Source organism: Dama dama, chromosome X (genome assembly GCF_033118175.1).
Source record: "Dama dama isolate Ldn47 chromosome X, ASM3311817v1, whole genome shotgun sequence".
Classification (NCBI taxonomy): Eukaryota; Metazoa; Chordata; class Mammalia; order Artiodactyla; family Cervidae; genus Dama; species Dama dama.
In genome coordinates this window covers 61,514,151-61,531,775 of record NC_083714.1, presented here as the reverse complement: position 1 = coordinate 61,531,775, position 17,625 = coordinate 61,514,151, and the positions used below count along the sequence as shown (strand labels likewise).

The 17,625-nt window shown below is 42.0% G+C and overlaps 1 protein-coding gene across 2 annotated transcripts; it reads left to right on the top strand.

Annotated features, from left to right (window-relative positions):
• Positions 1–975: 975 nt before the first annotated feature.
• ARMCX2 (armadillo repeat containing X-linked 2) lies at positions 976–5,290 on the top strand. 2 transcript variants are annotated; one of them, XM_061136382.1, is made up of 4 exons: positions 976–1,110; positions 2,302–2,365; positions 2,688–2,766; positions 3,120–5,290. In XM_061136382.1, exon 4 carries the CDS (start codon positions 3,237–3,239, stop codon positions 5,064–5,066), a length of 1,830 nt encoding a protein of 609 aa, XP_060992365.1. In that variant the 5' UTR covers positions 976–1,110; positions 2,302–2,365; positions 2,688–2,766; positions 3,120–3,236; the 3' UTR covers positions 5,067–5,290. The 2 variants fall into 2 exon arrangements, with proteins under 2 accessions (XP_060992365.1, XP_060992366.1); XM_061136383.1 differs by lacking the exon at positions 2,302–2,365 and having other exon boundaries at positions 1,012–1,110.
• The last annotated feature ends 12,335 nt before the right edge of the window (positions 5,291–17,625 follow it).

Below are 17,625 nucleotides of genomic sequence, written 5' to 3'. Positions count from 1 at the left end.
TCACAAAACTGGAACCTGATCCAGGGACAGGTGATCAAAACTGTCATGGTTGCAGCCATCAAATTTCAAGAGGTTCACACAGCAGGCAGCAACGGTTTGGGAACATGAAATAAATGTGCTTCTCTACCAGAACAAGACAGGATCATTTATTTATCCAACTTAAAAGCTGTCCCAGAAGGAGAAAAAGTAGGATATTATTTGTCCAAAATAAATAAGATCAGACAACTGAACATCTCTCCATAGATCAATTTACAGATGGTATGGAAACACACTTAACTTGTTGAGAAAAATTCTATTTTTAGATATGCAAATACCTTACCATGCTTTGAAAACTATTTCCTATGCAGCCAATAGAATTTTCTATGTGGTAAAAATTAACCAAAATTAATGGTGCCTTTCAATATTAGTGGGAGATCTTTTTTCTAGAACATGTCTACTCTTTTTTTGTTGTTGCTGCTGCTTCCCACACTGAATTCTTGTTTTCTTATATTTTCTTACTATAATAATAAAGGGTGGTAACAGCTTAAAAAACAAAACAAAACAAAACAGAGAAGTATTACAGAAGTAAAGACCACACTACCATTCCCTGTCTCCTTTCTGACACTCTACCCCCTACCTATACTGGAGCAGGGGTCGACTGTGGGCAGTAGTGCAGGGGGGACTGGGGGTGGAGCGAGGGGAGAGTGTTTAGCTGCTCAAGAAAGGATGAGAGAATCCCGACAAAAACATAAAAAATTGTCAATAGCCCTCCAAGAAGATGCCATCCCCTCTCCGGTAACCAGAGAAAGGCAAAATTCTAACACAGGGAGAACAGGCTACTTGTGGTAAAGACCAAAAAAAAAAAAGAGTGACACTACCTGATGGGGTAGGATGAGGTGCTAGTGGGGGTAAAGGAGGGGCTCCTGCTCTTGGTGGGAGTGGAAATTGGGGCCCCAAGCTTACTGGCGATGCAGCCCTCACGTGACCAGGAGCTGACGTTAGCAAAGATACTTAAAGCTCTGACCGCCGTCCTCCGTTCTCCTCTGGGTACCAACTCTATTGCGCTGTGCACTGCCGTGCGTTTAACCCAGGCGCGGAGGAGGAGGAGAAAATCCCCCCAGATCCGGGCAGGTGGGTGTGAGGGTGGCCATGACCCGGCACCCCTGAATAGGGGGTAGCACAGAGATGCGGGAGTCTGAGGCCGCGGGTATCTCCACCTCGCCCGCCCCTGGCCGACTCTCCAGACCCCCGCGCTTAGTCGCAGCTCATTTTGGTGGGCGGCGGGGAGCGGGGGAGGGGGGAACATAAAGACGCAGACATACTTGCAGAGAATCCGCTCACTTCCTCTCTCAGCCAGTGTTTTTCTGGTTTTGTTTCTGACACTCAGGCCCCGCACCCCACATCCCATACAGTTTTGAGAGGAGGAGGGAAGAGAAATAAACGTGGCAGCGCATATAAGGCCAGTGGGGAGGTTGGGGAAAGGGTGATCCGAGGGGCACGCAATTAGTAAACAATCCGGCTTACTCACTCCCACTCTCACTTTTCAGATACCTCCCTCGACCACTGCCCCCACCCCCTCCTCCCCGGCCGGCCCCCAGTCCTTTGGGGTGCTAGGAAATGGGTGTGACAGCATTTGTAGGGGAGATGGCGGGTTGGCTCTGGGCTTTACAGGAAGACCCTGAGAGAAACCGCTGTGCTAAGTCCTAGGCTGCTTTACAGACATCACTGGCCCATACAGCCCTTCACTCCTATTTTTTCAGTCCTGAAAAAGGAGTTCGGGTACGCTGGCGGGAGAAATGGCGGTTAACAGGGGTTTGCGATGGGGGGGTGGGAAGCGGAGCCCAGAGCAGAGAAACAGTGGAGAATCACGACCCTCAAACCGAAAGGGCAAACACTGGGGTCCAGTTGCTGGCTGATGCCAGGCCTGGGGGCTGGAGCATGAAGGATGGGTGGTCATACGAGGGAGATGCTAGATTGTTTGGCCATAACCCTTAGTCCAGCGACCCAACCAGCCTCCGCGGCACCCTCGCCCCGCCCCCTCCTGTTTCGGTGCAGGAGAAGGGGTGTGGCCGCCTGGGAGAAATGGCGGGCGGGGGCGGGGCGAAGGGAAGGAGGGGTTGAGTGCCTGGGGAGTCTGCGCAGGGGCGGGGTTTAGGGTGGGAGGGGAGGGATGAGAAGAGTTGAGGGAGTTGAGAGGTGGAAGCCCTTTGTCATTCTGGTTTGTGAATGCTAAAAAGCAACTGGGGACTCTTGTTTTGAGTCAGTTCTATCCTCCAGGCTCTCAGTCTCCAACGTTTTGCTGTCTGTATTTCTGCTCTTCAGTCTGTCTTTAGGATGAAGCTGTAACTGAACTGAGGGAAAGAGAAACAGCCCTGAATCATTGGAGGTCAGTGTGAGGGGGGCTGGGAACTGTCTGGGAACCCCTTGTATGGATGCGGCAGAAACCAGAGCAGAAATTGGGGCCAGAGGTTTCTCTTCCCTCATCTTCTCCCACTTTACAAGAAACACTTGCCCTGGATGTGTTCTTTTTGGTGAAGCCAAAGGGGTGTCGCATTTGCCTTCTTAAATCAGGGTTTGAGGAGGAAGAGATATGGTAGGAAAGAGGAGCCCTGGGAGGGAGAAACTTACTCACAGGGGTTCAAATCAAGAGAAGAAGAGAATCCATCTACAAAGGTGCCCAAAACCCCTTTTCTGGGATCTTTCCACAGGTCTCTCTGCCTTTTGGGCCCTACACAACTGTAAGCCTGGTGGAAAAGAGCAAATTGCTCTTGCTCTCCCAGCAAGTTGGTAAGTGTATGGGCATCACCTGGGAATATTTGGGGTGTGGGTGAGGGAATCGGAGAAGAATCTAGGGTTCCTTCTGGCTCTCTACCAACTTTCCTGAAGTCTGTTTGGCCTCTCATCCCCCATTTAGGTGCTGGGAAATTAGGTGTGTTGATATTGGGCAGGGTGGGCTAGGGATAAAGATGGAGAAAACGTCAGACAACCAGGGACCTGAAGCAGCACACAGAGGCCTGGACACCTATATCTGGGTACTGGCCCACCCAAGAAGCATTATGTCCCCAGACTCTTCTATAAGTAGGCCTGGCTAGGCATGAAGTGAGCCAGCCCTAAGCCTCATTTTTATCCTTCACCCCCAGGTCCTGCTTTGATTACAGCCTCATCAGAATTTCGAGCCTGAGCTGAAGCTCCTCACCTGGACTTGCACGCACCCCGCTTGGGCACGTCTGGATCAGAGAATTAACTCCAGCTGCATCATGAGCCGCGTTCGGGATGCTGGTTGCGTAGCTGCTGGGATAGTCATTGGGGCCAGTGCCTGGTACTGTGTCTACAAATATGCCAGGGGAAGAAACCATATGATGAAGAAGAGACTGGCTAAACCCAGGACCAGGGCTATGGCTGAGACTGGAACCAGGGCTAGAGCTGGACTAAGGGCTGGATTCACAATTGACCTTGGGCCAGGATTCAGTCCTCCAGCCCCAGTCCGCACTGGGGCAGAGGAAAGGGCTCAGGATGAATCCTTTGCTCTGGACACTGCTCGAGCTGAAGCAGTGGTCCCAGCTGCATCCAGTGCCGAGACCCAGAGTGGGGCAGGAAATAAGGCCCAGGAGACAGAAGGGGCTCAGGTGGGGCCCAAAGCTGAATCAGAAGCCACGGTGGCTTCTGCAGTGGCACCGTCTCTCTGGGAGGCAATGGCTCCCTCAGCTGCAAAGGCTCCTGCAATGGTTGGGGCTCCTAAATTAGCAGAAGCCCCTGGCACAGCAGAGGCTCCCAGGGCACCAGTGGTGCCTCATGGGGTGCCAGTTCTTACTGAGGCATCACAACCTACAGAGGCAGTGGAGGCTTCCATACCAGCAATGCCTACTGGGGCAGCAGCGACTTTAGGGGTAGCAGCGCCTTCTGGGGCTGCAGAGGCTCCTGGGCCTTCAGGGTCCTCTAGAACAGCGGCAGCACCTAAGAAAGCAACCCCCGGGGCTCATACTGGGGCTATACCTAAGGCCGGGTCAGCTACTGGAGCTGTACCCAAAGGTGGAGCTAAGGGTGTAACCAGGTCCCGGACTGGAGGCAAGGGCAAGGGCAAGAAAAATAAGGTTGAAGTAGATGAACTGGGGCTGGGCTTCCGGCCTGGAGATGGGGCTGCGGCAGCCGCGGCAGCGTCTGCTAATGGGGGCCAGGCATTCCTGGCAGAGGTTCCTGATTCTGAGGAAGGAGAGTCTGGATGGACAGACACAGAATCGGAATCAGACTCTGAGCCTGAGACCCAGCAGAAAGGGAAAGGGAGGAGATCTGTTCCCATGCAGAAGCGCCCCTTTCCTTATGAAATTGATGAGATTCTGGGTGTCCGAGATCTCAGGAAAGTCCTTGCTTTGCTTCAGAAGTCAGATGACCCTTTCATCCAACAGGTAGCTTTGCTCACTCTGAGCAATAATGCCAATTATTCATGCAACCAAGACACAATTCGCAAGTTGGGAGGCCTCCCAATTATTGCCAACATGATCAACAAAACCGATCCTCACATTAAGGAAAAAGCCTTAATGGCCATGAATAACCTGAGTGAGAATTATGAAAATCAGGGCCGGCTTCAGATATACATGAATAAAGTGATGGATGACATCATGGCCTCTAACCTGAACTCAGCAGTACAGGTAGTTGGATTAAAATTTTTAACAAACATGACTATTACTAATGACTACCAGCACCTGCTTGTCAATTCTATTGCAAACTTTTTCCGTTTGTTATCTCAGGGAGGTGGAAAAATCAAGGTTGAGATTTTGAAAATACTTTCGAATTTTGCTGAAAATCCAGATATGTTAAAAAAACTACTCAGTACCCAAGTGCCATCATCATTTAGTTCCCTCTACAATTCTTATGTGGAATCAGAAATTCTTATTAATGCCCTGACTCTATTTGAGATCATCTATGACAATCTCAGGGCAGAAGTATTCAACTACAGAGAATTCAATAAAGGCTCCCTTTTTTACTTGTGTACTGCATCTGGAGTGTGCGTTAAGAAAATTCGAGCCTTAGCAGATCACCATGACCTCTTGGTGAAAGTGAAAGTTATAAAACTAGTGGACAAATTCTGATTGTCTATGTGCTCTCGAAAACTTGAAGAAATGTCAGGTTTTGCAGTCTGAGAGCAATGAAAATTGAAAGTTACTGCTTTTCCACCCTCTCATATAGTATAGGGATCCTTTCAGCTGCCAGTTTTGAATAATGTATCAATCAGAGTGATGTTATCTGTGACTATCTCCAGCCTAAGCTGAACCATTTTATGAATACCAAATAAACAGTCCTCTTGTCCTAAAAATACATCTGTGACTTTAATCGTGCTGCTTGAATAGAAATATTTTTACTGATTCCTCTATGTGAACTGACAGTGAACCTGTCCATCATGAATAGCCTATACTTCTATCATCTGTTTTGACTTGAATTTATTCACCAAAGACTTCATTTGTGTATCATTAATAAAATTGTATGTTTCAGTCGATTAAAAGAATGGTTTTCTTGCTTGAATATAAAATCTAGCTGGAATTTTTCATAATTTCAGATGTTTAAAACATCTCTTAAATTAGCATTAGGGGTATCAAATTTTTTTTAATTATGATGCCAACCACTACTTAGATGAACTAAATGCATTTTTTATCCAGACTTACTCATGTCTAAAAATATTTTTCTTTCATTAAAATGGACTCAATTATAAAAAATAAAATCTAGCTGGAGAGGTAAGGTACACAAATACAAAAGGATTACTAACAGTACTTGGGCATATGCTTATTGTCAAATATATGCTATCTGTTTAAACAAAGCAGAGGTTGGTAGGAAGCTTCAAGGAGGAAGGGCACACTTAAGGTGGGCCCCAAAGGGCAACATGAGAAAACATAGAAGGGCATTCCAGGAGGGGAAAAGGCTTGAAGAAAGACATGCAAATTTGTTCCAGTGACAGGAAGTTAACCAGTTTGCCTGGAATGGAAACTGTGGGAAGAGAAGTGATGAGAGACTAAGGTGGAAATTTAGGGTGTGAAAAGTTTGGGGAAGATCCTGAACTGAAAGCTGGAATATTGAAATATGATCCTGTCGTTTTCTGGGAGTTACTGGACACTTTTGGCAAAAGGAAAAATAATGGGGCAATGTGCAAAATGGGCTGGAGCTGGGATGGCGTTAGGTGTGGAGACATTTGTTAAGAAGTTATGATAAGACCAGGGGGCTTCCCAGGCGGTGCTAATGGTAAAGAACCTGCCTGCCAATGCAGGAGACATAAGAGATGCAGGTTTGATCCCTGGGTTGGGAAGATCCTCTGGAAGGGGGCATGGCAACTCGCTCCAGTATTCTTGCCTGGAGCATCCAATGGATAGAGGAACCTGACAAGCTATGGTCCGTAGGGCTGCACAGAGTTGGACACTATTGAAGTGACTCAGCATGCAAGCATGTATGACAAACCAAGCATAAGATGATAAGGAGTGAAATAGGGTGGTGACTATTGGAAAGGTTAGGAAATGATAAGAGGTGCTTTTCAAAAAATTACCAAAATCTGCTGTCTTGTCTCTAGGTTGACAGAGAGAAAGGATTGTATGATCTTGTGCAGGGTCTGACAAAGAAAGCCCTCTTTCTTGGGCAATTCTGGCAATCAAGTAATGTCAGAATGAGTTACCATTTCTTTCTTTCTTTGGTTTGTTTGTTTGAGTTACCGTTTATAATGATGTGAAAGAGAAGTGTGACAAAAAGAATCTTGTGTGCAAAGAGTGATTTCCCCACTCCTCTCAAGTTAGAGGTTTAGATCAATCTTCTTTTAGAAGAGAGGAAGTGGTGAGGCCTTTATAGGAACTCCACCCCCACCCCTGAGTTGACTTAAGAGCAGGAAGATCTTCCTTCCTCTACTCCCTGGCCCAGTGAAGCTATGAAAGAAGAAAATGGGAGAAGTCGCAGAGATTTTTCCAAACCCAGCCTGCTTTCCTGACACCTCTCATGAAATCTTCATTTTGGAGCAAGTGTATGGTAGGCTGTGGCAGAAATAGAGATAGGGACTCCTGGGAGGGGGAGCACATAGAAAATGGACAAGTTGGCATATATATTGGTACAACTTATCTAGATGGCAATTTGGTAATCTATATAAGAAGCTCTAAAGATGTACCTGCCTTTCGGTGGAGCATTGTACTTGTAGGATTTTTTTTTCCCTAGAGAAATAAATAATTGTGTGCAGAGAAATATCAATTATACACAGTTGACCAATGTTTCTAAGAAAAAATAGAAGCAACTTAAATGGCTAGCACCATGGGATTGACTAAACAATAGGTATGTCCACACATAAAATATTATGCAAGAGTATGTCCACACAGTAAAATATTATACAACTATTATTAAAACTGCGATGTAATTTTATATTATTGTCATGAAAAGACATTCACCATATGTAAGTCTGTGGCATCAGTCAAAAAAGTCAGTGAAGATTCTTTCAGTTCAGTTCAGTTCAGTCGCTCAGTTGTATCTGACTCTTTGTGACCCTGTGGACTGCAGCATGCCAGGCCTCCCTGTCCATCACCAATTCCCCGAGCTTGCTCAAACTCATGTCCATTGAGTCGGTGATGCCATCCAACCATCTCATCCTCTGCCGTCCCCTTCTCCCGCCTTCAATCTTTCCCGGCATCAGGGTCTTTTCCAAGAAGTAAGTTCTTCGCATCAGGTGGCCAAAGTATTAGAGTTTCAGCTTCAGCATCAGTTCTTTCAGTGAATATTCAGGACTGATTTCCTTTAGGATGGACTGGTTGGATCTCCTTGCAGTCCAAGGGACTCTCAAGAGTCTTCTCCAACACCACAGTTCAAAAGCATCAATTCTTCGGCACTCAGCTTTCTTTATAGTCCAACTCACATCCATACATGACTACTGGAAAAACCATAGGCTTGACTAGACAGACCTTTGTTGGCATAGTGTCTCTGCTTTTTAATATGCTGCTTAGGTTATCAAAACTTTTCTTTCAAGGAGCAAGGGTCTTTTAATTTCATGGCTGCAGTCACCATCTGCAGTGATTTTGGAGCCCAAGAAAGTAAAGTCTGTCACTGTTTCCATTATTTCCCCATCTTTGCCATGAAGTGATGGGACCAGATGCCATGATCTTAGTTTTCTGAATGTTGATGTTTATTATGTCATCACAATGTATTTTTACACAGAATTGGAATCATTGTACATCAGTGGTTCTTAATGTGTAGTTCACAGACCACTACAGGTCCCTGGAACTGTAAGATCAAAATTATTTTCAAAACAAAGCAATGGTGGGTTAAATTTCTGGTGCCTCAGCATAGATCAAGGCAGTGTCTCCAAACTGTACTAGTAGTGATTAATTTCTTTGTAGCCACACACTCAACAAATTCTTGTGATCCAGTTTCATTTTAAAATGTCTTTACTGGAGCCCTATTTATAATAAAATTATATTTTTAATTAAATCTTGATGCTTGAGTGCATATCTTTTAAAAATTCTGTGTAATCGAAGGATGCAAAAAGCACTTCTGCTGCATAGCTTAATACAATGGTTGTCTCAAAGGAAAATGTTTACACAATCATTTGAATTGTGCCTGAATTAGCTGCTTTTGATGTGGAACACCATTTTCACTTGAAAGGATGACTGGCAGAAAGACTGTGGTTTTTCAGACTTGGATATTGGGTAGACATTTTCTTGAAAGTGAATGAAGTGAAACTTCAAGGAAAACAGTTGATGATATTTGCCACCAACAATAAAATTTGAACTTTCAAGCAAAATTAGAATTTTGGAAAGCTTGTATCCACAGCCATAGGCTTGACAGCTCATAATACTTAAGGACTTTTTTGAAGAGATCAGTAGTGATAACAATGAATGTGAAAGCCTTTTTTCTTTTTCTCCTTTTAGGAGAGAAATGATGGAGGACACTGGGTCTAATGTTGGTCTTACTCAGTTTTACTGTGACCATTGTAACCCATATGACATCAAACCTGTGGTCATGTAATAAAACAATATCATTGCTCTGGTAATGACATGACCTTGGGTGAGGCTAGATTCCAGATTGTTAGAACCATTAATAAGGAGAATCTGAAAAGTTGTCAGTCCTGGAATAGTAACGTCTTCTCCATGAAGTAGAGATGGTATCTGAGTTTATATACTGAAGATGGATGTATTAATGTCTCTTGGCTTGATCCCAGCTATGAGGGTAATCCAACCAGCTTCCTTTGCTCTGATTAGCAGTGGAAATTTCCACTGCCTTCAGATGGAACCTATTCCCATGCAGAGACATGTAGACGGGACTTATGAATGAGCTAAGAATCACACAATAGGCAAATATTTCATTTCCTAAAGTCTGAGTTTTTGTGTCTTAGGTCACATCACATGAGAATGATCAGCAGCATAGTCCAGGTGGTGCTGAGACTTAAAAAGGTAGCTCTTTGGAAAGACTTACCCTGGTAAAATTATGACAGTAGGCACCAGGAATTGAGCAGCAGCTACATAGTGTTCTATTACTACTGAAGTACAATTGTTGAAACATTCCTAGACATTCTGTCATACTATAGTTTTTACCTTTGACACTGTGTGTCCAGGGCATCGTTGAAGTGGGAGCAATTCTCACAACCAAATTTGCATTGAAAAGTCTTACCTTCCTTGCTTTAACTTATTGGTCTGGGAAATCAATTGGATCAATAAGTTTTCATGGTCTTTTTTATTATTTTTAAAGAATATGAACTGACAAATGCAAAAATTGAGAATACAGGGCTGTCATTTTAGTGGTAGAGCACAAGGATGAAGTGATACAAACTCCTGCTCTTGGAGTCCCTGAGTTGCACTTGTTTTCATCATTTATCAGGCCAGGTATTCAATTTTCCCATTACTTGTAAGATATATCACAGCATCTTTCCTTAAATTCATTTCTTGTGCTTAAACAAAAGTCTACAGACAAAGAGTAAGAACAGAAGTGGGTTAGTAAGCAACAGAGCCTCAAGAAAGCATGAGTTATTTGGGCTGAGGTGGGCAAAAGGCAAATAAGGATTTGTTCCACAACCTGGCATTGAAAACTAATAGCCTACAATTAACTGAGAGTCCTTTCCCTCTGACAATACATTCTAGGTGACAAGAACCATGGAGAAGAGGATTTGAGTGGGATCAGATGGTTGTTTCTAAAATCAATGAGCAAATTCCAGTGAAAACAATGAATAGACTAAATTGTGGAATACCTAATTCAATGCAAAAGATAAAATAGAGCAATTACAAAATCCTACTGCATGAATCTTTCTCCATTTAAAGCTGTCAGACAGAGACAACTTGAAGAATGAGTTAGAAATTGGCCTTTTTCTTTACTTAATTGTTATATCAGTTGAATGTACCATTTATCAAATTTCTTTAGTAAAACGGGGAAAACTGGTAGTTTGAGTAGGTGATCTGGGAAATTCTGAGCCTTTCTGGGCCTTTTAAAAATAGTTAGCTCTGTGCCCTACTTATAAGGAAAATAAATAGCAATTTGTCTCATGCCTTCACTGAGACTCATACTTTCAAATATGAAAACACCCTAGGTCTGAGGATGATACTGCATTATCAGAACAAAAAAGAAAAGAATTGTAGATTTTACAGATTTTGAGTATGTCCAAGAAGTTTATGTCAGTCCAAATTAATCACAATTGGGACTCTCACCTATTCTTTTTTTCCCCCACCTATTCTTAATATAATTGATTAACTCTAGACTGAAGTTAGATATGAATGATAAAATTGGAAGAGTGACCACTAAAATAATAGATAGCATAAAATGTCTACTGCATTAAAGGGAAAAATGCACTAAGGATGATTTAATCCAAAGAAGATGAGAAATGAGAAAAGTGAAACCTCAAAAAAGTTACAAAAAAAAGAGAGAGAGAGAGAGAAAGCATGTAGTTCACACGTATTAATAAAAATAATAGGTAAAAATGGGCTAAACTTACTAGCTTAAAGATTTTGTCTGATTTTTAGAAACCCCCCAATATACATGATAAAGAATAAGCATGCAGAAACTTTGAAAGTAAAAGTTAGAAAAATATACTATGTAAACACTAACCAAAAGGAAATTAATAGCCAAATTAATTTATAATACAAAATAGGTTTTAAGACAGAGGCATTATTAAAGATAAAAAAAAATACATGAATAGTTAAACAAACCATGATACATCCATACCATGGAATACTACTTGGCTATAAAAGGAATGAACTATTATTAATACACACAACAACTTGAGTGGATCTCAAGAGGATTATACTGAGTGGAGGACGGGGAGCCAATCTTTGAAAAAAAAAAAACCCTCACATACTGTATGATTCAATTTATATAACATTCTTGAAATAAAAAACAATAGAAATGGAGAATAGGGAGTAAGGGATGGTGAGGGGGAGTGTGTGTGTGACTAGAAAGAAAATACAAAGGAGATCTTTGTGGTGACAGAATAGTTTCGAATCTTGGTTGCAATGGTGAGAGAAAATGGCATAGAACTATATATAAACATTGTACTAGTGTCAGTTTTCTAAATTTGATATCAGATTGGGGAAAACTATGAAGAAAACGGAAGAATTCTCTGTATTATCCTTACAACTTCCTGTAAATCTATAATTGTTTCAAAATATAAAGTTAAAATTACAAAGTTAAGATAAGAGAATATCTCTGTGGCAGAGAATGGGATCAGTTCAGTCTCTCAGTCGTGTCCAACTCTTTGCGACCCCATGGACTGCAGCACACCAGGATTCCCTGTCCATCACCAACTCCCAGAGCTTGCTCAAACTCAGGTCCATCAAGTCAGCGATGCCTTCCAACCATCTCATCCTCTGTCGTCCCCTTCTCCTCCCGCCTTCAATCTTTCCCAGCATCAGGGTCTTTTCCAAGGAGTCAGTTCTTCACATTAGGGGGCCAAAGTACTGGAGTTTCAGCTTCAGCTGAAATGGATAATAATTTCTTAAACAAAACTTCAGAAATACATACCAGAAGGCAAAAAAAGTTTAATATTTAATTTTAAATATTACATAAATATTACAAACATACACATTTATGTAATATTTAAATATTTATGTAATATTTTATTACATAAAATAAGAATTTCTATTCAATAAAGGGCACCATGAACAAAGTTAAAAGATGACAGAAAAAAGATATTTGCAATATCTTAAACTAACAAAGGATTACTATCTAGCATATGCAAAGTACTCTTGTACCAAAAGAAAAAGACAGGAACACACCATTGTAAATTGGTAAAATACATGAAAATTATACCTAGAGAAGGCTTCCCCAGTGGCTCAGGAGTAAAAAACCCACCCGCCATTGGAGGAGACATAAGAGACACAGGATCTATCCCTGGGTTGGGAAGATCCCCTGGAGGAGGGCATGGCAACCCACTGCAGTATTCTTGCCTGGAGAATCCCATGGACAGAGGAGCCTGGCGGGCTACTGTCCATAGGGTCGCAAAGAGTAGTATGTGACTAAAGTGACTTAGCACACATGTATACATACCTAAGAGAAGAGGGAAACCAAAATGCTTAAAAATACATGAAAAGATGTTCAAACTCATCATTAATTAGATAATTGTTCATTAAAATACAATTATATATACAGGTTTTCCCCATTCTTCCAAAGTACAGTGTTTTGTAAACAGAAATGGTCTAAAGTGTAGAAATAATCACCTTAGGACACATCTTGCTAACGGATGCACAAAATAAATGAGGTAAAACACAGAAGCTTACAGATACATTTCAAAGTTTCGGGAGATGCTGAGTGTAGCTTCGGGAGAAAGAGTTTGATGTTCTGGGTGCACGCTGTCTCTACAATGGTTAGCTGCAAAACAAACCCTGAACTGCTGTTTTCATTTTTCTCCATTTTTCCATAAAAGCAAAATCTTCTTCATATTTCTTTCTGTTAGCAGAAAGAGGTACTAACCTAAGTCTTTTGTAAAAGTGAACATTCAAAAAGCAGAGGATGCATGTACATTTACACCTATTTGGCTAGCAATTCAAAAGCTAGGACATGTCAGTTGCTAGTGAGGGTGCAAGGGTAATAGGAACTCTTACACGTACAGGCAGCTAATTAGATTTTAGGCTGTATCTGCTATTCCAAAAAGTAATCTGACAGTATTTAATCAAATTAACTACACACATGCCCTGTGTGTGTGTGTGTGTGTGTGTGTGTGTGTGTGTGTGTGTTAGTCATTCAGTCATCTCTGACTCTTGTGACCCCATGGACTGTTGCCCGCCAGGCTCCTCTGTCCATGGAATTCTCCAGGCAAGAATACTGGAGTGGGTAGCCTTTCCCTTCTCCAGGGGATCTTCCTGACTCAGAGACTGAACCTGGATATCATGCATTGCAGGCAGATTCTTTACCATCAGAGCCACCAGGGAAGCCCACACATATGCCCTATGGCCTAGCAATTCCATTTTTATATTCCAGAACACTACTTACACAAGTCCATAAGGGGACATATAAGAGGACAATCATTTCAGTGTTTGAGGTAGTAAGGAGTTGGAAGCAGTCTAGTATCTATTTCTAGGAAAATGAAGTAAATTAGAGTGGATGAACACTTTAGTACATTAAGCAAAAGTTGGAAACTACAGAATAAATGTACCCAGAATAACTTGTAACATTAAAAAAAAATACTGCTGAGTGGGAAAAAAAAAACAGAATAAGACCCACAGCACCGTGTCTTTATTAAATTAAAAATCATTCATACAAAATAATGTAATTTCTAAAAAACTCAAATAAATAAGACTCTATACATCAAACAGGACAGTTGCCTGTTGGGAGGAAGATGGAAGTGAGGAATAGAGATGAAAGAAACAAAGTAGTAAATTAATGAAGAAAGAAAAGAGGAAAATATTTTTATTGCTGCTGCTAAGTCACTTCAGTCGTGTCCGACTCTGTGAGACCCCATAGACGGCAGCCCACCAGGCTCCGCTGTCCCTAGGATTCTCCAGGCAAGAACACTGGAATGGGCTGCCATTTCCTTCTCCAATGCATGAAAGTGAAAAGTGAAAGTGGAGTCGCTCAGTCATGTCCGACTCTTTGCGACCCCAAGGACTGCAGCCCACCAGGTTCCTCCATCCATGGGATTTTCCAGGCAAGAGTACTGGAGTGGGTTGCCATTGCCTTCTCCAAAATTTTTATTAGACCAGTGCAAATGGTGTGATATGAAGGAAGGAATTTGATTAGTATAATCTTCATTATCTGAAGTCAAAAAAGGAAGGGAAGAAATCCATCAACGTCATAGTAGCATAAAAGGCTAAAACTGTTATAACAGAAGACTCAAAAACATAGATTTTAAAAGCAAAAATAAGTATTTCTCTCTCACAAAAGAGTCTCAAGTTAATGTTTCAGGTCAGCAGGGAGGTTTTATGGCACATTTATTAGCTGGTGGATGAGAAAGGAGAGAACACAGATGAAGCATGGAGACGTCTTATATGAAAAAATCTGGAAGTTACTTACATCACTTCTGCCACAATTCATTGGCCCAAAATCACACTTATGGCTGCACTCAATCAAAATGGACACTTATCAGGACTTCTCTGGTGGTCTAGTAGTTAAGAATCCACCTTCCAATACAGGGGACGTGAGTTTGATCTTTCATGGGGGAAGTAAGATCCCCATATCCAAAGGGCAGCTAAGCCCACACACTACAGCTAAAGAAGCCCATGCATCACCCCGTGGACTGTAGCCCACCAGGCTCCTCCGTCCATGAGATTCTCCAGGCAAGAATACTGGAGTGGGTTGCCATTTCCTTCTCCAGAGGATCTTCCTGACCCAGGGATCGAACCCAGGTCTCCCGCATTGCAGGCAGACACTTTAACCTCTGAGCCACCAGGGAAGATCCTAACGAAGATCCAGCATGGCCCCCAAAAATATTTCCAACTTAAGAGGGAGGCCTCACTTCATGCAAGTGCTTTAATCCAATCAAGTTTTACAATTGTACTATTTTTCCACGTAAGAAGAGTTATAAATGTGCTTAAACTATTTGATAAGTTTTCAGACTGAATCCTTCTAAACAGTGAGATTCAACTCTGGGCAAAGGGAAGAGCTGTGAGGCCCAGGCAGCTGAGAGTGTAACAGTTGCAAAGATGGTCTGATTTTCCCTGTCCCATCAGGATGGGCATAAGGTGCTGTCTCTCAACCCCTTCCCAAATTCCACAGTCTCTCATTCTTTGCACCTGACTCTGTTGCTCATCTCAAAAATAAACATGAACAGGTGACCAAAGTGGTAACCTGAGTAAATGCCTTTGGCCCCTTCCACCCCGTTCCCAAATTTCCACCGAGATAACTCAGCCTCAACACAGATGGCAGCACTGTTCCCACCAATGGAAACCAGAATGGGATCCCTCTCTCTTAGACCCCTACAACTGAGGGTTTCCATGTAGCCTAGAGAAGTGACACAGACTCACTTTTTCTTTCCCTGAGTAGAAGCTCCCCCCTGGCCATTCTACTACCTCCCACCTAGCCTGAGGAGTGTAGTCTGGTAGGCCTCTCATTCACAAACTCCTGGGAACCCAGGAAGAGTCTACCTTGCAGCAAGGTTGCTGCTTGTCATTCCACCTCCTCCCTGGTCACCCCTCAGCCAGGTTTAGGCCAATGTCCAAGGAACTCTCACCCACTGACCACACACTGATAAACCTAGACCAGATGTTCTCTTGGCCAAATCTATAACTACCTAAAGTATATGTAAAGTTCTTTGTTAGGAATGAAAGGAGGGTGTATGTAGATTTTTCAGGAGAAACAGGCTATAGTTACCAACACATTTTTAATAGGAAGTGTGACCCTCAAATAATTACTGGCCCAGAAAATCTATGTTTATATTTGTTCTAAATGGGATAATCTTTATTTTCTTTTAAAAATGAAATTAATACAATCATTGCAAAAGTATTCAAACAATGCAGAAATGTATTCATTTATCCATTTAGTAAGTCTTTGACTGCGTATGCAAGGTACTGAGAATACAGTGGTGAAAAAAACAAACTAAATCTTTGCATTCATGAAGCTCATGGACTAGTGGAAGATATACATTAATCAAGTAATCATACAAATACATGTATAATTTTAATTCTGTGTAAGTGCAAAGAAAGAATGGGACACTGGTATATAAGAATATACAGCAGAATATCAAAACACTCTGAGGGAGTAGAAAGGGGACAGAAAACATTCCCCCAGGGAGTAAAATTTGAGCTAAAATAAGGAAAAGTGTAGTTAACTAGGCAAAGAAGACAATATAAATGTCTTGCAATCTTTTTTTTTTAATTTATTTATTTTTTTTAAATTTTTTTATTAGTTGGAGGCTAATCACTTCACAACATTTCAGTGGGTTTTGTCATACATTGATATGAATCAGCCATGGATTTACACGTCTTCCCCATCCCAATCCCCGCTCCCACCTCCCTCTCCACCCGATTCCTCTCGAAACATCCCACCCTCGCCTTCTCCCAGAGAGTTCAAAAGTCTGTTCTGTATTTCTGTGTCTCTTTTTCTGTTTTGCATATAGGGTTATCATTACCATCTTTCTAAATTCCATATATATGTGTTAGTATGCTGTAATGTTCTTTGTCTTTCTGGCTTACTTCACTCTGTATAAGGGGCTCCAGCTTCATCCATCTCATTAGGACTGGTTCAAATGAATTCTTTTTAATGGCTGAGTAATATTCCATGGTGTATATGTACCGCAGCTTCCTTATCCATTCATCTGCTGATGGGCATCTAGGTTGCTTCCATGTCCTGGCTATTATAAACAGTGCTGCTATGAACATTGGGGTGCACGTGTCTCTTTCAGATCTGGTTTCCTCAGTGTGTATGCCCAGAAGTGGGATTGCTGGGTCATATGGCAGTTCTATTTCCAGTTTTTTAAGAAATCTCCACACTTGTCTTGCAATCTTATTGCTACAGAATGCCATTCTAATACACTGTGGTGTATCCTTCCAGCTTGTTTACTATCCATATACAAATATGCCTGCATGTGTGTGTTTGTATATATATATGTGTGTGTGTGTATGTATTTATGTGTAACCATAATAAATCTCAGTCCACAACTTCAGGTGTGTAAGACAACCAACTTTTTATTTTCCATAGCAACACTCACAATTTTTGTTCTGTCTTCTCATTCCATGGGGGTGACTGAAACAGTATCAGTTTTCTCCATGTTTTCTCCATGGTGTGTCTAAATTTAAAGATGCTTATAAGAGTGCCTTAGAGTCCTTGGAAGGAAGGAGCCCACGTGATTCTAGTATTGTTCTACATAATTCACCAATTTCATTCCCTCCTTGTGGCCCCTTCAGACATGATGGCTCTCCATTTGCTTCTGTGTCTTCCTTGAATAATCAAGACTTTCTCTTCTGCTTCCCTATCATTGCCATTCCAGGATACAGAAAGCATGTTAAGACCCTATACTATGTGACTGGAAGAAATATAAAACAGCATTCCCCCAAGATGTCTCTTAGGAGGCACCACATCTACACAATTCAATCCAACAAAACTATCTGAGGAACTTTCAGTTAATAGCAGACTGAACTGACTCAGCACTGATCCCTTCCATTGACAACTCAGAAATGATAGAATACGTACTCCCCTCTAAAAGTAGTAATATAGTCAACCTCATAATCATGAAATAATCAACCACCTGATCACAAAATGGAAATCCCCAAGAAACAAGGA

Coding starts and splice junctions, on each gene's coding strand:
- ARMCX2 (XM_061136382.1), top strand. CDS start 3,237: ATGAGCCGCGTTCGGGATGCTGGTTGCGTAGCTGCTGGGATAGTCATT.